The 21,080-nt window shown below is 38.7% G+C and overlaps 1 protein-coding gene across 1 annotated transcript in view; it reads left to right on the forward strand.

Moving 5' to 3' along the window:
* Positions 1-21,080, forward strand: part of TRPM7 (transient receptor potential cation channel subfamily M member 7) — a 52,629-nt gene that overhangs the window by 5,619 nt on the left and 25,930 nt on the right. The window contains exons 2-8 of the mRNA XM_064389569.1: positions 14,818-14,897; positions 16,313-16,351; positions 16,802-17,000; positions 18,147-18,360; positions 18,896-19,020; positions 19,639-19,810; positions 20,594-20,768. Coding sequence (XP_064245639.1) covers positions 14,818-14,897; positions 16,313-16,351; positions 16,802-17,000; positions 18,147-18,360; positions 18,896-19,020; positions 19,639-19,810; positions 20,594-20,768 — 1,004 coding nt within the window. The remainder of the gene's footprint in view (positions 1-14,817; positions 14,898-16,312; positions 16,352-16,801; positions 17,001-18,146; positions 18,361-18,895; positions 19,021-19,638; positions 19,811-20,593; positions 20,769-21,080) is intronic.

The raw sequence follows: 21,080 nt of genomic DNA on the forward strand, positions 1-21,080 counted from the left end.
ATGTCTGCTAATTTTTTCTCTAATGCTGCAGTTTTTGTGAAATGTGGACTTGAAAAACTTGGCTGTAAAACTTTAAGTTTAATAAAGAAATCTACACTTATGTGTTCTGTAGATGGATTTCCAGATGCTTTTTTTAGGAAAACTTAATTTCACAAGCACTTATTTCTTAAAAATTTCTAGAGTTGGGCTCTCCTAGAGCCAGTGTTATTTAGCAGCCCAGTCCTTCCCACTCTTACTCATTTTATTGACAATATCTTTTCTGACTGACCTGGAGTGCTTGAGATGTGTTGCAGGGCAATTACCTCAGGTTAAGGGTTGCTGTTCAGGCCCTTTGCTAGCTGTTCCATATATGCCAAAGCTCTTCTTAAAGGTGTGTTGTCAGTCAAAACTCCTATCAAACCTGGCTGTGTCCCTTTCACCTGTCCCTTTGTGCTTCCTTGTGCTCAGTCACTGGGGATCTGAACTGAATAAACTTCCAGTCACCTCCTTTTTTTTTTGTGGATTATTTTGTTGGTCATTTCCCTGAACCAGCTTCCATGTGACTGCATAAATGCTGGTGCTGGTATGAGATAGGTTGGGATCATGTGCAGAGGCTTAGGAAAATGGGATTGTGGCACTCCAGACTTGACAGGACTGTGAAGCTGGGTTGGAAGCTTGCTCCAAGGTGCCTGGGATTTGGTTTGTGCTGTTGCACTGGGAAGTGTTCAGTAACCCTGTGCATCACCCGTGGCACATGAATGTTTTCTGGGTCTCACAGCCTTGTGCACAGGCATGGATGGGGCTGTGCCAACACAAGTCAGGTTCCATGGCCTCTTCAAAGTAAGAACCAAATTGCTTTGCAGCCTTGTCTAACTGTACTGCAAGCACTTGGTGACTATTCTTGAGTACTCCTGTATCGAAATTCTTCCTCACAGAGGATGTTTTTCTTGACCTGCTTTTCTGAATGTGTGCCAACAGATTCAAGATCCCTTATTTTTACCAGATGTGCTGTGCTCCAGTCTGTCTCTGAACTGAGCTGCACCAAGATGAGTTTGATGCCTCCCATCAGGTTTTTTCTGTTGGCACATGATTCACTGCTGCTAACTTGTCTTGTGTAACAGAATATTGCTGGATTTTTTTCAGTCTCCTTAGCATGCAGCATATTTGCTTTTTAGTGCTGTTCCCATTCTTGTTTCAATTTCTCATGAAGCTGGACCTGTTTCTTTGAGTTAGGAGAAACCAAATCTGCATTCTACTAATGTATGTGCCAGAGCTCAGCACAGCAGCCATGTGGACAGGTTCAAAGACAGTCATGCTGCTGTACAACATTGTTAAAATTGCATGTAGATTGGCTTTGTGTTGTGAGTGTAATGCAGTATTCTAGTCTGTGGCTAGAGCTGCTCTGAAAAAGCTGTTTCCTTTCAAAGCCTGTCCCTGGTGTTGCTGCAGGTCATGCAAGTCTTTGACTTAGGCATAACTTCAGTCACCTGGATAGGTTAAATTATGCATGTGCTTAAGTGACACATGATTAGAGCCTAAAAATACCAGTTGTGTAATTACAGAACTGTTAATCAACTTTCTCTTCAATTATAAAAATCAGTTAATCTACACGAGTAGGTGCAGTTAATGATGTTTTAAATGTCAAACTCTTACCAGTTTCTCCTGTGCTCCCTGGCTGCATTATTGTCAGATCCTCTTAAACAGAAAGTTTTATTAACTTCAGCTGTAGCATATGAAGAAGATTAGAAGAGTATATGGCTGAAGATGATGATCTGGGTGAAGAATTTGAGAGAGATTGATCTTGAAGGAGCTCCTGCTCGTGGTAGTAATGCTGCACTAGGGAAAGAATAATAAATCACTGATACATTAGCTGAGAAATATCCCAGAGAACTCTCTAGGAACGTGGCATTGTGTGGTGTGGCAATGGCTCTGGCTGCAGAACTGGTTGGAAGAGGCTCAGTCCCCCTGACTTCACAGGCTCCCCTTTGCTGACCCCGCTGCTGAAGGTGTTTGTGGCTTTGCTGGCCCTGGGGACAGCTCTGTGAGCCCTCACCTGGCCTCAGCCAGGGCCACTGAGCTCAGATGTGGAGGCTGGGATGGACTTTTACCTCTTAAACTGGCATCAGCTGGCTTTGCAGCCAGAGGCAGTGAAAAACAGAAATAGCCACTTGAATGACCTTTGCCCTTCTAATTTGTGCAACTTCAGAAATGCTCTTGATGAGGATTTATGCCTTTGCCTCATTAAGCAATTGGTCTGTCTTAGTCTTGGTTTCTTTTGTAAAAGTCTTATGCAGAAAAATGTTTGTTTAATTTTCAGCTGTAGAAAACCCACGGTTTGTGTGCATGCAGTTTTCAGTGTAAATTTCACTGCTCCCTGTGCAACTCGGTGACTCTTCACCATTAAATTCTCTGTAATTGTTTCAAATGCTTTAGTGAAACAATGTGGCCTTTTATGTTGCTTATATAGGGAAAGAGGGCAGCAACCTCTCATCACCCTTGTCCTGGTTTGGGCTGGCAGCTTGTGTTACAGGTGAAGGTTCTGCAGTGCTGAGGGCTGCTAACAAACGAGCCTTTGTGTGCCTGTATCCCCTGGCTGTGCCCGGTGTTTCCTGGCCCCCAAGAGAAATGTTTGGTCCTGGTAAAATCACAGCACTCTGCTGGACAGCACAGTGCAGTCACCTTTGGGCTGTGCTTTCTTCCTGGCGGAGAAAATGTGCAAGACCAAAGCTTTTCTGCCTTCAGAGAAATCCTGTTCTCAGGTTGTAGAAGGAGGTTTTCTGGTCATGGGCAATGTGCAGAATACAGGTGGACTTGCAGAGAGGGGGAGGATTGTTCACAAGAGCTAATTAGGCAGTGAGTCCCCAGGCTTGCTCGGTGGAGACCAAGGGGCTTTCAGAGCAGCTCTTCTCTCTGCAAAGAGGATGTAGAAAAATTAGCACAAGTGAGATAAGGTTAGTCATTTTGACTATCCTCTTGGGTGTCGTTACTGGGTTTTTGGGGGTTTTCTGATGAATATAAAGATCTTGCATGTAGGACAAGAAATCTTTAGTAATTAATGTATTAGGTGTTGAATGTTAATTATACCATGGATTAGAACAAATCTTCAATGCCAGATGAGAATGGTATTCTCAAATACAAGGTGTCTGTCCCTCCAAAATGTGATCTGAGGCAATATGTTCTTGCTTCATCGGCAGCTCTCTGTGAAATAAAGAAATAGTCTTAACTTCCTTTCCTTCCTGAATATCTGGATGTGTGTGCATTAAAAAAAGAAATCTTCTTGTGTGATAGGTCTGTAGTCTTTCCCTGGGTGCCTAGAGCCTGTGTGCTTTTGGGGATTATTTTGATGTACCTTGGCAATATGCTCAGATCAGCTCAGCTCTTCTGCCAGCCCAGTATCTTTCTGCTACCAAAGGGATGTCCTACTTCCCTTCTTCCCACCCTGATCAGTGCTATGTGATTCTTGTGCTTTAGTTTTCTGACCAGTTTACATCTGAATGTGTTCAGTCTGACATTAAAGCTACCTACTTATTTTTTCCCCTGAGAGTAATGTGCTGCTTTAGGGAGCCCAATCAGTTTCTCAGAGGGTGAGTGCACAACTGCAGGTGGGGGAGAAGTAGCAGGGGAATGGGTGGGAGGGCAGAGTAGGAACTCCTCAGCTTGTCTTCTCTGACTGCACCCTCACTTTGTAATTTGAAGAATTGCATCTGTGAAAGCCAATATTTCTCCTGTGTTTCTTGGCTTTGCCAGGGCCTCCACCTCCCTGCTGGTGTCTTTTGTTTCTCTAGGATGGTTGTCTTCACTCCTCTCCCAGCAGGCCAGGGAGGAGCCTGTCCCAGGTATTGGTCCAGTACAGCTTGGACAGGCCTTTGTGCCACATAGCACTCAGTGTTGGTGAGTTTTACTGGCATTTAGTATGCTGGAAGAAATTACCATAAATAGAAAACATTTTCCATGTGAAATCTTGTTGTGGTCTGTCAATATTATTTAATTAGTTGTTTCCCCTGCCCTGGGGAAAAAAATCCCAAAAACACAACAGAAAATAAAAAAACCCCAACAAACCAAACAAAAAAAAAGAGGGTACTTTATTTCTAAAAATAATATATTTCGTTTCTGAGTAATTATTTAGACTTGTGGTATTTAACATAGAAGAGCCTCTGAAAGCATCAAAAGCTCAAACAACCCTCAAAAACAGGGTGGAAATTTTTAAAAGTGCCTAAATAAACATTGTATATTATTTCAGAAGTAATTAGCTGCTTTCACATTTCTTTGACAAACCCAGTTGAGTTTCTTCTTTGCACTTTTCTAGTGTAGAAAACAGAAACTACTTGAATAGTTTCAGCGGGGAGCTTTATTTTCTGCTAAGTGTTTGGGTACCTGGATGTCCCTCGAGTGCTGTCAGGGCTGCACTCAGCTGCAGGCTGAGCTGGCTGGGAGAGCTGAGCTGCTGGGCAGTGCAAGTGTAACTGAATCCAGTGGCTCTTTGCTATGAGCTGTATTTAAAAATGCTTAAGTCTTTGTAATTCAGCAGTAGGTGAGCTAGAGCAAATTCTTGTTTTGGCTTGCTTTTATGCCAGCTCATCCTGTGTTCTAATCATTCTGATCACTCTAGAGCTGACCAAAACGTTTGCTTGCCCTACTGTGCCTAACAAATACTGCACGTGTGTACAGGCAGGGAGAATCCAAACTTCCAGACCTGTTTCAGCTGGGTCTTTGGTTGTGTATTTGCAGGTGGGCCTCTTTCCTAGTTTCAGTAGTTTTGATTATAACAAAAAAGTTGTTTTCCCTGATGCTGTGTCTAAACATAGGTTCTGTGAAATTTCATCATCCTTAGCAGTGGTCTGGTGCTGTGTCCTATTTCATGTGCCCACTGGTATGTTCTGTTGCTCTTCCTTCTCACTCATGCTATTCAGAGAAATATTATTGATCTGCCATAATTCATGTGGGCATAGACTTCCTTTTTTTAATAGATGTTCAAAGAGTTGTCTGAGGCCAGCTATGTCAAAAATTCTTTAGTGATAACAAGTTTCCATTGCTCTAGTGAGTTAATAATAGCCTACTTAAGTCAGGAGGCACCAGAATCTTTGCTGTGATGATAGGGAAGTGTCTTTCTTTGTACGACATGAAAAATAAGTCAGATCTGTAAATTGAACAGGCCAAGAAAGTAGTAGAGCAGGACAAACAGCATCCACCCTTCCAGTTTGCTTTTGTAGTTGTAATGTGCTTCAGCAGATACTGAATTAATCAGATGTTCATGCACTTCATGAACTAGAAAGGGAGGACTTCCCTTAAACCTGCAGCTCCAATATCACTGGAGTACATCCTTTGCACGAGGTGAGGGGTTTGCAGCCTCTAAAGCTGTCCAGGAACAGCGGCTGCCAGAGCTAAGGTTTCTCATCAGGGAACAAAGAGGAGGCAAATTGAGGGCAGGATTAATTATTTGGCTGGTCACAAGAGCCCTTTCCCACTGCTTTATTTCCCGAGGTGGCCACCACTGCCTCCTTTCTTGCACCTGTGACTTGTATTCCCTGTGTGAATGGGGAAGGGACTGGAGGTTGCTTGAGGAGGACAGCAGCTGCACCCAGACTATGTGAGCTGCTTTACTGCTGAAACCATGCCCCAAGCCTCATTCTTTCCAAAAATAAATCCAGAGTTTATAGGATTGTCTGTTCACACACCCTCTGTGGCACGTGCAAGGTAAGCCCAGCACTTGCCAGAACTGTGAGCCATGAGCCAAAGGAGTCTCTCCTGTAGATGTGGAGCTGGGAGGTGCAGGGCTTCCAGCAGCCAGCACAGTGTGTCCCATCTGTCCCTGCAGACAGGACAGGCAGAGGCACCAGCCCTCGTACCCACAGGGATGGTTTGGCCGACTTAAAAAGACTTGGCATCATTCTGTGTGTGTGGTGAGTAGGAATGCTGACTCTACCTTCCTGCTGGTCCAATTTAAGAGAGTGTGTAGGCTTGCAGTCTGCATCTGGTGGGGTCAGAATGATCACAGACTACAGTAAAATCTCTGGTGCTGTGAGAGGTGAGGAGCATGCAGACTGTGCAACTGTATCACTGTGGATGAGGAAGGGAAAGGAGGTTGGATGTTTGAAAAAGCAAGAGATTTCAGGTTGGTTTATATGGGTCATTCAATATAATTAAAAGTGGATTTTAAGTGAGGAACCCTATCAGAAAGAAGCAGGGGCTGTATGACAGGCTTGCAGACATTCCTTTCTACTCTGCCATGATTTTTTGTTTAGCTTTTATTTTGTTTTAATCTCATTTGAGCAAAGTGAATATTAAGAGTGAAAATGTTGGCTGAAAAGCTGTAGCTATATTTCTTGTAGTTACAACCACACATTCTTTCTCTATCCTTTTCTTTCATCCATGGTGTTAAATGTGAGGGAGTAAAGAATTATTTTAATCTCCTTTGAAAATTCACTGGTTTGTTGCTTCTAGGTCATAACTTCAGTATATGCTTTGAAATATTTTATGGAATGCATCAAAATGCAATTGATCTGTGAACTCGGAGGAAGTAATTTATAGGTTTTTTAGCAGGGGTAACTTTTTTAGCTTGGTATTTCATTAATTGGGAAGACTGCAAATGTTTTATTTAGAAAACAATTTACTTCAGCTCACAGCAATGAAACTGGTTTGCCTTCTGCTGTATTTTCTTTTTCCTACCAAAATTCCAAATTCTGTCAATGAAAGTTGTTGGAAAATAAAAATTAAAATGCATTTCTCTCTTTGCTTCCCCTCGGCTTTTCTGAAGGCGAGTTCAGGAACAGTTTGCCATCTGCTGTGCTGACACAGTCTCAGGGAGTCTCTGGTTTTGGCAAATTTAATTACTGTATCTGGCATAGTTGGGCACTTAACCCTGAAGGTGTTTATTGTTACATCAGCTGAGAAAAAGCCAGTTTGAAATTCTGCCAGTGGGTGATTGTCTTCTGAAATCAACTGATGGTTCATTCCACAGTCACCTGAGCTATCTCATACTGTAGAATCAGTTGTGAAATATTTTCTAGGTGCATATTAATATTTTATGCCTTGTTTGGATGGTGTATGCATTTTCAAATTCAATACTTTCTGAAAAAGAAGAGCTTTTCTGTGGTCTAACTGCAGAACAACACAGACCATAACCTATTAAGTAAATAAATTTATTTCTTTTAAAGTATGCTACATTTACTCTGAGTTTTCCACTGAAAGACCTGTATTGCAGTTAGAAGATAACTTTCACAACAGTATGGGTAAAGTGGGTTGAGTTTGAATGTAATAAAAATATACCAAAAATATTAGGTCTGTGGCTTCTATTCTGGTGCATCAGGGTTAAAAGGCACCACTTCATAATGCTAAATTCTGTTCATGAATTTAGGGTATTCTTAATTAAATGAATCTGCAGAAAAAAAAATCCCTAAACAACTGAATTATGTGCTTTGTAGTCATACAGTGAAATAATTCTCTCAAAACAAGCCTGTTCTCCAAATAGCAGATTGGAATAATTTTCATCAAGTTTGAGAGAGCTGTAAAAATCCTTTTTGACAAATCCTGATTACCCTTTGCATCCAAACTGCACGTGGATTCAGGGAGTTCTGTGGTGGCTTCATTACATCAGAGAAGAACTTGATAAAACAATAGCTGCTCTGTTACAGACCTGGATTGCTGTGAAATCTGTTCAGAGCAAATCTCCTGAACTGTTTAATAAAAAATAGGATTGTTGAAGGTTTGTTTTCAGCACTAAGGGAGCCATTGAGAGGAAGATTCTTATCTTTGCTCTCTGGCTCACTTGAGATCTGCTTCCCATGTGCAGAATTGACAGAGGGCTTTCTCTGACTGCCCTCTTTCCTTGCTTGCTTCAACAGTTTTTATTTAACGTAAACCCAGTAATTTTTTTTTTTTTTTGGCTGTCAAACAATCTATTTTCAAGACTGCAGCAGTATTTTCACTAGAAAAGTTTTTCAATCCAGAAAACAGGAGCTGTTTGCTTTCTTAGGAGTCGGGTGAAGCCTGGTGAGCTGTTCTGTTCAGAACAGGATCTTCAGCATAGCTGAGACCTCTGTCCTGCATGTTGGCTCTGTCTGTCTGAGCTGATCACATTCTGTGACAAGGGATGCCTCAATGCATTTGGGGAAAAAAAGAAAAGAACCAACTTCTTCTTGTAAATGAAGCTGGTTTTAGACTAATAGGTAATCCTGATGCAGCAGGTAGATATCCTTGCAAAAATTTTCATTTGTAGTGGATTAAACAACAATTAAGATTAAAGCACAGTCATTGTCATTTAGAGTGACATTCCTCACAGGGATACATTAAAGCACTTCATAAGTATCTTCTGGCATTGGGATAATGTCTGAACCTCTGTCTTCTGAGTATTGCACATATCCATGCTTTCTGTGGAAGTTAGTGCAAAAAATTGAGCTTGACTGATTCTGTAGATACTGATTCAGGAAAAGTTTTGTAGGTGCTCTGTGTGTGTTGTGTATTTTCTGGACAGACAGCACTGTTATTCTGTGTCAAAGAGTCTTTTAAATATAGTTCATAATACTGGCTGGCTAAATGCTTTGTTTTCTCCCCCCTCTTTTAAAAAAGAAAACAAACTAAAATTATAGAAGTATGTAACTTTAAATTGAAGGGTGAGCCAGTAAATTAAATGCCTGGGTTTTGATGGAGCCAAGAATTTAAAACAAGTGGAAGCAAATCTATGAAATTAAAGTACCTAACTTTTTTCCCCCTTCCATCTGCTTATTTGTTTAGTTAGCTGAAGTTTTGAAGAGTTTACTCAAGTGATAAATATTTCCTTGAGGAACTGAGATGTGCTCTGCTGCTATTTTTAATACAAAACTTTAAGTATTTTCTTTGGTAGATCTATGTAACTGTCTTTCAGCTAGCTCTCAACCCCATATACGATGGCTTAGTTACTCAGCTCATCCTGGGATGCACATTTTCAGTATAACTCAGTTAATTTGTCCTAAAAACAAGTCCAGGTGCTTTACATGGAGTGTGGTTCTAAGTGCCTATTAGAAATCTTTTCAGTGAGCTATTGATGTAGAGGAGGCCCTAGAACATTAGTAAAACATACATGAAACTTTTCATTTGGTGCATTTTATTTATGGCTCCTCTTCCCACAAGAAGCTTTCTGAATTCTAAACTACTTGATATACATTTCCCTAATTGGATATTGTATTTATCATGGTTGTTTGGCTTTATTCAATGTATCTAGCATAAAAGCAATAAGACAGAGGTTCGTCTGGAATTTCTGCCTTTCAGCTATAGCTGCAGGAGCCCAGTGCCTGGCTAGGGCTGGTTGTCTGGCAGGGATCACAGGTCAGTCCCATGGTGTAGCACGTGTTTGGATAATGGAGTGGGTTTCTCAGATAAGAGCTCCTCTGGTAAGTCACGAAGACTGTGTGTGGTATGTATAGTTACATAAGAAGCAGTAACTTCAAGTTGGAACAATGTCAGCGGACAATTCCTTGAATAGACAAGATAAAGGACATTGTTAGTACAGTATGTCTCTTAGAAATGTTTTGAAATGTATCTTGTTGGCTATGAGTGACCTAGACAGACAGGACTGCTCTGTGGCAGTGCTAGCACGGCTGTTCCTGCTGCACATAGTTTCCACTGTGTCTTCTTGTTTTCAGGCTTGCTGAAACTTTCCTGTATTTTCTTCTGTTCAGATGGAAAATAAATGTTTTGGAAAATTTGAGACAGTGGAGAAAGAATATAGAGTCTATATTATATTAGTTTTTAAATAAAGGATAAATAAAATTGGTGGATCTTTTCCTTGAGTAAGTATTGCATGTATTGAACTGCCATCTGGTGTAAGCAGAGATTTGAAAGATGAAATATGAGACTGTGTAGAAATTGATATGACTTCTAAATTTGAAGCTCAGTCTATGCTATCAGTAACTGAAATCCCCATTACCAGACCTCCAAAAAGGTCACGGTTTAGCAAATTATTTATTAATTCAGGTCACTTTGCTGATTCAGTGGGGAGCTTGATTGAAAAATTGTCAGGAGAACTGCTGGGTTGGTATGCACTGTTGCAGGCTCCAGGGCAATATAGTTGGGGAAAGTTAAATTTTAGTTTTGTAACAAATGTTGTTACAATATTGTAACTTATTATCTTACAACAGTATACAGTATCACAAAAGAGTGGGGAAAAGTAAACTGGGATCTCTTTGTGCATGAAGAAGTTCAGGATTGCCAGCCAGAAATATTATTCATACCTGCCACATTTATGTTGTTTGAAAATAATGAAAGTAATTTTGAGATCTTGCCAAGCAGGCAGGCTTACTTTCTATAGAGAAAATAATTCAGACTGAACCTGTTGAATCAACTTTTGAGAATTTCACAATAGCTTGATAAGGCTTTGCCATATTGCTGTGAATCAATTGCTAGAACTTAATTGTCTTCATTTTTTAATATGTTGGATGAGAGGCTCTTAAAAATATGTGAACTGAAGAGGGGAGAATGGTAGGGGGTTGTTTTTTATTTCTGAGACATGATCTCATACTGTACTTCAGGGATGGTTTCTCTTTTTTAAATTTTTTTCCCCCCTGCTATATACAAAACCTGAAATCATAATTTGTGGTAAAAATTTCCTTCTATAAAGAGACTTGCTAAAGTTATCCAGTGTGAATTTCGGTAAAGATAACATATAAATCTTGAGCAGGTACTTTTAAATAATCTTTGTCATTGGAGCTTTGGAGTGCTAATGCTATTGCTGAGTCAAACATAGTTAATATTAAAATGGCAATGGTAAAACTTCCACCTGTTACAAGAGGCTGTGGGATTATCTTGGCATTTAGCTACTTCCAGAAGCTGGAAATAATTGGGCACGTTCTCTTGAGTTTGTAGTTCAGCGAGTACTTGTGTAAGTTTTATTTCAAAAGCAATTAGAATTATTTCAGTATTGGTGAAACTGTTGGGAGAGGACAGATTTATTTAAAATAGTGTGAAGTATTTATTTTACTCATGGTCCCAGAGTGGCTATATCTCTTCTAGATGATAGAAACACATCTATGTCCTTTCTGCTTCTTGGCGTTCTTTAGAAGTACTGGAAGACACAGTGAACTCTGCTCAGAAATCAGTACAAGCAGAATGAGCTATCTTGTGAAACCTGCAGCTTAAAGTCTGTGCAAAAGCGTTGTTGGCCTCTTTGGGATGAGGAGTTAGTAGTTACTGTAGTACCTCTTCCAAAAAGGTAAAACTTAAGAATTTTTATGTGTATAGACAGGATCCTGCCAGCTGAGAAGTCCTTAATGTGAAATCTTTATAGCTTCACCTGAAGAGAAAAGTGAAGGTAGTTCTGGAATAATATAAGTTCTATTACAATTTTTCTTGTAAATTAAATTTTATTTAGCTTGAGAGATTGAGAGTGAACAGGAAAGAATATGGGAAGGTAAGTTTTCCATCCACAATTTTGAAAAGAAAGTAAGTAAAGAGTTGAAAAGTAGATCTCTATATGTTGATGTTACTTGTGCCTTTTGCTAAAAGGCTTCTGACCTGTGCTACCCATAACCATGGTGTAAAGTACATCTTCTAAAAATACACTGGGAAAACAGAGCACTGGGAGCAGCAGGAGCTGCCTCTTACTGGAAACAGAGTTTGGGGGGTGGAGCTGTGTATCCTGGTCAGATGAGGAAGAAGCTTTCATGAGAATAGGCAATTTTTCTTAAACAGTCTGATAACTTGCATATTGATTTTTGACTTCAGACTGGATCTTCTATTTTAACTTAATCTTTAGCTGATGAGGAGTATTTCTTAGAGGTAACTGCTACAACTAATTTATACTCAACAGTGTCCTCATCGCATCTTCCTTTTTGTGGTCATCACAGGAACATTATGTAATAAATGCTCTTATTTACATGGAAGGCGATACTTCCTGCATTTTTAATGTGATTTTTACCCATTTATGGGAATTATCTTTCACTCAGTTCTCTTCTCTTCTTGGTTTGTATTTTCTTTCTTTTTTTTTTTTTTGTTTCTTTTTTTCTTTTCCTCTCAAAAGAAAACAAGATTCTGGAATTAGCAAATTCTGTATAAAATCTTCTGCAATAAAGATTAATTACCATACAGGCATGCTTCTAGAAGGAGTCTAATTTTACCAAGAAGTTTCAAGTACCTTTTAATAATATTATAGAGCTACTTCTACATAAATAACTGATTTGGGGTGACTGATAAAATGTAGTGATGTGTGCTGAAAAATGTTTGCATTGTTGAAAAGCTAAAAGAAATCCTTGATAAGGGGTTAAAACCAGATTCTTTAAGAGAAAAATTGATAAATGGTTAGTTGTTTTGTTTTGGGGACTTTTTTTCTCTTTTTTTTTTTTTTCTTTTTTTAGGAAGTGTTTATTATGAAAAGTGGTGTTGCACATTGTGAGCCAGTATTCCTTGTCCCCAGCTTTGATCACCACTCAATAATAAAACAATATTGCGTGGAGCAATTGACGCAATTGCTTGTGGTTTATATTCTTTGGATTTTAACATCTTGCGTGTTGTGCCTGTGATCTCTTGCTTCAAGGTGTGGTTTTAGCCAGCTGGCTGAGACATCTAAGTATTAAATTACTCTTCTGTATCTTTTTATATTCTGCAGGATCTGCAGAGTTAAGCTTAAACTACTGCAGTGTTAAAATCAAGCTCAGTTTTAAGAAATGAAATACACAGATTCCTTTGTTAACAGTGGGGACTCAGGCAAGAGAAAGTACCTTCCAGAACTGGGATCTGTCTCACAAAGGCTAAAGCTTAATAGTGCTTAAAAAAAACCTTAACAAGGAGCTAGAAATTTGGACTACTTACTATATGTAAAAATACATGTTTAGTATGGTATATGTATAAATGTACATGTACACATATATCAAGTTTATTTTTGTAACAGTGCTAATCATCTGATTAAGGTAGAGAAGAGAGAGCTGTTTTCTGCCCAACTCTTGTAAGGCAAAGGTGTCCTAGGAAATACTGAGCTCCTTTGTGGTGGATGGTACACTTTCCTTGCTGAAGAACTGAGCAGATGCTGCTAAAAGGTTAGAGATGAATTCTGAGGACAGCAGAGGAAGAGATCTCTTTCTTTCACAAGCCTCTTAGGGGTCAGTCACTTGGTTCTGCTTCAAAGGAGAACTGAAAAGAAAACACACCAAAAAAACCCTAACAAACAAAAAGAGGGAAAAGACCGTAAATGGAATCCTCCATAACACTGTGTTTGCATATATTATTTATTATCCTGCTTTTCCCTGGCTCAGCCTTCCTTCTCCTTCGTTTACAGCATTCATTCCTGTCTGTAGGGAAAGGAGCTAGGACAGTAGCAAATGATGACCTTGGCTATTTAATTTATTCCAGGTGTGTAAAGGATTAGTTTGAATGTGAAATGTACTGTGTGAGTACTCTTTCTGTTGTCCTGCTTTTCCTTCCATGATTCTTCACTGTGGGTTGTTCATCTTTTCTCCTTCTTTCTGTCACAAGAAGTGCCTTTACTCTGCAACTTTCCCTCCTCCTTGGAAGAGTAAAGGCCTTCTTAATGTCAAGACAGAATCTGAAGCAGCAGTTGGTTACTGTCTTGATAAATTCATCATCATTGTTCACTAAAGAAAAATATTGGAAGATGATAATGATGAATAATGTAGGAAAGATCTGCTGAGTCTGGGAAGTGTTTTGAAAGAGGGTGAGCAGTTCAGGAGGAGTTTTCTGGGGGTCTTTACTAAAATTAGCTGGTACATTCTTACTTGTAATAATGTCTCTGTATTATCTTAAACTGATGTTGAAGTTGCAGTGAGTGAAAAATGCATCCATCTTTGCTTAAACATCTTATAATCTAAAACAACCCAAAAATCTTAATTTCTTCATCACTTCCCCAGACCTCTGATTAGATACCTGTGAATAATATCCATCAGTCTTTTTTCCCCTTCTGTAAAATGAAACAGTGTGAAATTTATCAAATTTTTCTAAAGGTAAAATGTAAATGTAGCACCTTGCTGCTAGCAGTGCAGTACTTTTAATGTAATCTCAGTAAGGATTTAAAGTAATGTTGCATAAGATGCAAATTAGCCTTCCAAGATTTTTTTCGTGTTTTTAGTTTCTAAAAGTCCTGTCTGAATTTCTTTCCCAATGTATTGCTGAAACGTGACATAGACATTACATGTTATGATGCTGTTTAGCAGCTAAGTTAAGATTATTATGTGAGATAATGTTAATGTGGTTGTTGAAAGCAACTGCAAGAAATAATGTCCAGTGATTAGAATAGTAAGCATTTGAAGTAGTGAACATTCTTAATTTTGTGTTTCAGAGCATGTTTTAAGTTTAACCTTAGAATGCAGTTCAGAGATCCCAGTTAATTTTATTTACTGGAATGAAAAGTTTCTTGATGAAGAACAAAGGTTTTTGCCTATTTATTGCTAGTTGAATAGATTGCCAGTGTTTTTAGAAAACTTCCTTACCCACAATTCCACGATGAAAATTTTACTTCATTAAAGAGAGAGAGAGATAAAATCAGTATTATCTCAGTTTAGTGCACGTAATTTTTTAAAATTTTACCTGATTTTTTTTTTCTTAGCAAGATAGGGTAACAGTGTATCTTAAAATTGTTTATGGGGTGTTTTCTTTGGTATATATTTATTTAGGTATTACAACTTTTGCTATTTGAATGTTAGCTTTGAAAAACATTACTTCTAATTTTAAGTGATTTGTGTATTAATTACATAATGATTCTGGTTGTCTCAACTTTTGGAGAGATGTGTGAGATACTTTTATAAGGTCATACGTGGTTTGTGAGTTTTTGAGAGAGCAAACCCCTCATATTCTAGCTTTTCTCATTGCAAAGGTATGTGATTTGTATTTTTAAATACTATTAAATTTTTTGTTTTTCAGTCCCAGAAATCCTGGATAGAAAATACTTTCACGAAGAGGGAGTGTGTGTACATTATACCGAGTTCAAAAGACCCCCACAGGTAAATGAGAAATGATGCAAGAGCTCATTGCTGCTCTTTAATATTAAAAAGTCAGCATTCTCATGAGTTTTGGACATTTTTTGTGTGAAATACTCTCTTGTGTTTGTGCTTTCATAACTGGACATTGTTGCTCTGTGAATTGGATTTTCTTTTTCTGAAAGTACTTTGGCATTGCAGAAATCTCAAAAAAATATTCTCCTGTTCCCTTTGCTGCTTCTTACCACTCCTCCTACTGATGTCTATGATCTGCTTATAGTCAGGGGGGTGTGAAAAAGAAATTTCTGAAGCCAGAGTCTCCTAGAGATGTCCTCTACTGGAATTTAAAAAACATTATTGTAAGTGTAGGGTGAAGTGTGAAAATCAACCTGACAGTGTAGAAGAAAGGGGTGTGAAGAATTCATAAAAGAATAAAGAAAACCAAGAATTGGGGTGGGGGGAAAAATACACCAAAAAAACGGCTGAAGAAATACTTGCTTCCAGGGAAAACAGATAAACAGGAACCATTCAGATTTCATGTGATGTGTAATAATTTTTCATCCTTAAGTGTTTAAAGGAAAAAAAACTAGGCTGAAAAATGGGGAATCATATTTCTAGAGGGGAGGCCAAGGCTAAAAATATTTAACATATCTTACATGCTGTTTTTACCTTACCTTAAATTAGAGGTGTGAAATCAAGCAAGTTAGTGATGACTCTGGTGTATATCTAGCTGACTTTCAGCGAGTGTTACAGGTATAATTTAAGAGTTCCTGCAATGATTGACTTTGACATGAATAGTCATAACATTTGTGTCATGGATAAAATAAAGACAAAATTTGAAATAGGTTTAAAATTGGTATTTTTAAGGCAGTTTTGTCTCCCCATAATATTTACTATTGTAATTATGGATTTCAGATCACCCTTTTTTTCTTTATATGTGTGAGAGCAGCTGAGAATCCTTTTCTTCTGAGGTCAAGAATGTCTATTTCACTCTTTTCCTTAAAAAGCACTTATAAATCTCTCTTGTTGTACTGTGCCAGGTTACTATTTTTTATTTAAGTACTTTGTTTTTAAACAGAAAAAGAACTAAATGCTGTAGAATTTTCAAATTATTGTAAATAATTCACCACATTCCTTGAAATCATGTGACATGAGAAGCTTTTAGAATTTATAGCCACAATTACAGCACATGGAAAATTTGCAAATGCAAACAAAGTAATTAGGAAGCTGTTAAAATTTCCAGAGCATTTAACAAGGAACAGAATGGTCTTCAAAACTTGCCCTTTCAGTTTAAGCTATTTGTAGCTTCCAATGGACTTTACAACTTTCCCACCACAATTTGTCCTTCAGTTTCTAAGAATGGCCTCTGGTTGTTGCTGAATTGCTCACTGTGTGAATTATTTGAGAAGTTTAGTCATATCTTTAAATATTTCTTACAGATGCCTTCCAGGATGTCAGATTTGTCAGCAACTTGTCAGGTAAAAGGTCTTTGTAATTACAATATTTATGAGTGTTTTCTCATTAAGTACTTTCATAATAGGGTTTTCAAAAGTTTTGATCAGTATTATGAGTGACAAGTTGGTGAAAGGTTAGATATAAAATAAATATAGCTAATGTTTAAAGAACTGTCTGCAATAAGTAGGTCACAGATTTATAAATGTTATATAAATTACTTGGCTTCAAAGAAGCAATTTCTCCTGGCCTCCAGCTTGCTGCCTTCGTGAGCTTCAGTATTTTGCATAATAATATGTATTGTAATTGACTATTGCTGTAAATATTTATGACAACAAGGCTCACTCTGGAAGAGAGCTTTATGTAATGTCTAGAATCTTTGCTTTCTAAATCTCATGTTGCTGTTATGGATAAAGGAAGTTCTTTTCTCCTGCCATGGCAGTATTTAGCAGAGCTTTCTCCCTGGTGTGCTGCAGGTGCTGCTGTGGCCGCTTGGTCAGACAACATGCTTGTTTCACTGCCAGTCTGGCTGTGAAATACTCCGATGTGAAGCTGGGTGAGAGCTGCACTCAGGAAATAGAAGAATGGTCCGTGGAAAAACACACAGAACAGACCTCTACTGATGCTTATGGTGTCATCAACTTTCAAGGTGGCTCTCATTCTTACAGGGCTAAGGCATGTATGATGTTTTGTTGTTTCCTTTTTTCTTACTCTCACCATGGTGGTGGTGAATGCTTCATTTAACTTCTGAAATTGAAGGCTGAAAATATTAACACCTCTATTGTGACAAACCAGTGCTCTTGTCTGTTATAGGATTTTTATTGTGATTTATTTCTAATTTCTATTTGTAAAAGATTTTTAGTTGTGGTAGAAATTATTTAAAGCTTGTGCAGTTACAGGCTACAGGGAGTGCTTGTACAGTGTGACTTCTGTGGTCAAAACAAAGTGCCTGAGTGAGGGAGCTGTGTTCTTTCTGCAGCTGGCAGAAGCCCCAAGGACAGTCCAGTGCTCCAGATCAGATCATCTCTGTGAGAGAAGGGCCCTTGGCACAGTTCTTTCATGTTCTTAGTAGCAGTGTATGGGTTCCTTTGTACTTAGTGTAGCTTAAAATTGCTGTGAACCCTTTTCTAAGAGTACAGAAACACCAGGCTGCCCACTCTCATTTCTGCTTCCTTCTGCAGAGTGCAAGTGGGTTGCTCAAACCAGTTTAATGGACTAGTGTTGTTTTGGTATTTAGAACTTTATTCAGAAAGGGTTCAATTTCTGCCTGCTGTCCCCTCCTCTATTCAATAGCTCATGCTGAAGATGTGACAGCATTGTAGCTGATCAACTATCTACTTAATCTTATGCTGTTAAAAAAAGAGTGTTTAAAAGCTGCCAGTTTTGAAGTTTTCTGTTGAAAAATGTAGATTTCCTTCCCACCTGGAATGGGGAAGGAAAACCAAGCAATTGTGAAACTCTTTGCAGGGGATGCAAAAGCCTCTCCCAGCAGATGGCAGAGCTTTTGTAGATACTTCTGAATTTCATCTAATTTAGAGATCATCCAATGCTTTCATAGAGTCATTTTCCAGGTCACTGTGCCAGTAGGATGGAATACCATGATCTTTATGTAGTTGTTTCCTTTCCAAACCTTGCTTTCAAAACTGTCACATCTGGACTACTGAGGATATAAAGGAAGCTTGTTCATTTAATGCATCTGCTGTGTTTTCAGAAAGTGAGTTACAGTGTCCATAGCCAGGAGTAGGATAATATATCCTGAAATACATTCTGGTTCTTCTTTTTACACATTTGAACCTTTTAACTCTGTTCTTGTGCCTGCAGTATGTGCGATTGTCATATGACACTAAGCCTGAAGCTATTCTGCAACTTATGCTCAAAGAATGGCAGATGGAGTTGCCAAAGCTTGTTATATCTGTCCATGGGGGCATGCAGAAATTCGAACTTCACCCACGCATCAAACAGTTGCTTGGCAAAGGTCTTATCAAAGCTGCAGTGACCACAGGGGCCTGGATTATAACTGGAGGAGTGAACACAGGTGAGGAACTAGCAAAGATTGTGCACAATTAACTAGATTGCAGTTTTATAAGAGCCAAAAGATTTAATGTAGGATGCATTGCTATATCCTAAAACAAAGAAGTTTGAATGAGTTTGGTCAAATTATGTTAAAATAATGCATTTTGAACATAAGTATTTGAAAATAGGCTACTGTTTTGTAGTGAAAACAGAAATGAGATACAGAGAGGCTGGTTTTTGGGCTTTGTTTTTTTTTGTTTGCTTGTTTTCTGCGTTTTGTTTTTGAAACAAGGCAGAGTGTAATGTGATTAAGAAGAAGTACAGTAATGTGCTGGAAACTCTTTAGTTCTTGCTAGGCTAATATTTGCTTTGTTAAATGACTTTGTTTCCTCCTAGTAGATGTAGCACGCTGCCTTTTCTTTGGTAGTGTGTCAGTAAGTTTCCAGGTCCTTAAAGGCCTGGTTATCTAAATAAAACAGTTAAACACCTAAATAAATATTTGTATTCTTAGTAAGATGTGCCATTCAATGCACTGGAATCTTTTTATGCACGAACAGGTGTTGCAAAACATGTTGGTGATGCTCTAAGAGAACACGCTTCCAGATCATCTCGAAAGATTTGCACTATTGGGATTGCTCCGTGGGGAGTGATTGAAAACAGAAACGACCTTGTTGGAAGAGATGTAAGGATGAATTACCTAACTGAAATAATGATTTACCTCATTTACTTTTGACACATCTGCTCAAGCATGCTTTTCCCTTGCTTTGCATCATTGGAATACTTGCTTTACTATGAAGATACACTGACATCTGTGACTTATGCAAGATCATTACTGTAAACAAGTTGCAAAATGCAAATGTGCTACAGGAGGAGCTTGTTCTTAACTACAATCCTTTTTCCTCCCCCGCTGATACTATTGAATCAAATAACAAATATGTTAAAGTATTACAGAGAATTCGCATTTAGAGAGGATAATAAGTTGAAAAATTTTGATGTGAAGTCTTCAGTGCTGCTGTTTGCCAAAGAAGTCACAAATTTTCCCCAAAGACACCTTTTCAAAGGGTCTTTGTTACTCTTCAGAACAGCATCTTTTAGTGATACGATTATCTACTTCTCTGCACGAAGTTCAGAGCTGCAGCTGTTGGTGTATCCTGATCCAAGGCATGCTTATATGTGTCAGTGCCTCCTTATATGTGTCAGTGCTTCTTGTTGAGCCACCAGTTCTTGTGTCTAGTTAAGTTTCACAGAAACAAGTGTGAATCTTGGCAAGTAAAAGACATTGTTGTGTGCTTGCACTTAGGTGGTTGCTCCATATCAGACCTTGTTAAATCCATTAAGTAAACTAAACGTCCTAAATAACCTCCATTCCCATTTCATTCTGGTGGATGATGGAACAGTTGGAAAGTATGGAGCAGAAGTTAAACTGCGAAGAGAACTGGAAAAAACTATTAATTTGCAACGGATCCATGCAAGTAAGTAATTCTGGAGCCTGAGGGCTGTTACTATGGCTTAATGAAAAAGGTGTTTGCACCAAGCATGTGAATGACAAAATAAAATAAATTAAAACTTTTGCTTATACTTCAAGTCTAAAATTGCAAATATCATCAGCTGCTATGGATCCTAGTTATTGCTTGTAGATTTATGATTTGTCTGGGACCACAGAGGAATTCTTTATGAATAAAGTTGTCTATTTACTTTGTAAAAACAAATGTAAGTCACTTCAGCTCTTAGTGTGTTGTCACCAAGTCCTGATTGGTCTGATTAATTAATGGTTTTGTCACTGGCAGTTTCACAGTATGCAGTATGGTGTTTTCCCAGTTGTGGAGCAACACATGTATTTTGACCCTTATAGGAATGCTCTTGCAATATTTCCCATCAGTAGAGAGTTTCATGTACCTATGTTCAAACTGTGTATGTGTTGTCACCTTTGCAAATTATTGAGGGAAGTTAAAAGAGGAGATTAAAAAAGAAAAATTCTTCAGTTTTCTGCATGAGCTCCTGAATGTTTCTGTGAGGAATCTCTTCTGTTTTGTAGATTGTATCCTGTTGTATTGACCAGCTTGGCAGTGCTTGTGTCCCAGTCCAGAACTTAAAGTGCTTGAAACTGTGCGTTACCAACAGTTAATGTCTGGCAGACAGTATTTTAGTGTTGATTCAATACAAAGGACAAAGCTGATTTATTAAATATATAAAACTGGCCTTAGCATACACTATACACTTAGCATTGTCTGGATTTTATCTTTGCCCTTTTCCAGGAATTGGCCAAGGTGTGCCTGTGGTGGCACTTGTGTTTGAAGGTGGCCCCAATGTCATCCTCACAGTTCTGGACTTCCTTCAGGAGAGCCCCCCAGTGCCTGTGGTGGTGTGTGAAGGAACTGGCAGAGCTGCAGACATCCTGGCCTATGTTCACAAGCAGACAGAGGAGGGGGGGTAAGTGCCAGCAGTGCCAGACTGTGACAGAACCACTGAATGGGTCAGGTTGGAAGGGAGCACAGTGGGTCATCCCAGAGCACGTGGCCCAGGATTGTGTGCAGACAGTTCTTGTCATACACAGATGAATGACAAGATATGCATGGCATCTATGTATGTCTGTCAACCACAGATGAGTTTTGAGACCATTTCTTCATGAATCTTATAAAGCTTTTTCTGTTTAGTGCAGAAAACACTTGACTGTTTTGAGTGTAGCTTGGGCTCCACAGTACTTGCTGATTTCTAGTGAGTTGTCAGGCTTGCATAAATCCC

The sequence above is a fragment of the Passer domesticus genome, chromosome 14 (genome assembly GCF_036417665.1).
Source record: "Passer domesticus isolate bPasDom1 chromosome 14, bPasDom1.hap1, whole genome shotgun sequence".
NCBI classification, from domain to species: Eukaryota; Metazoa; Chordata; class Aves; order Passeriformes; family Passeridae; genus Passer; species Passer domesticus.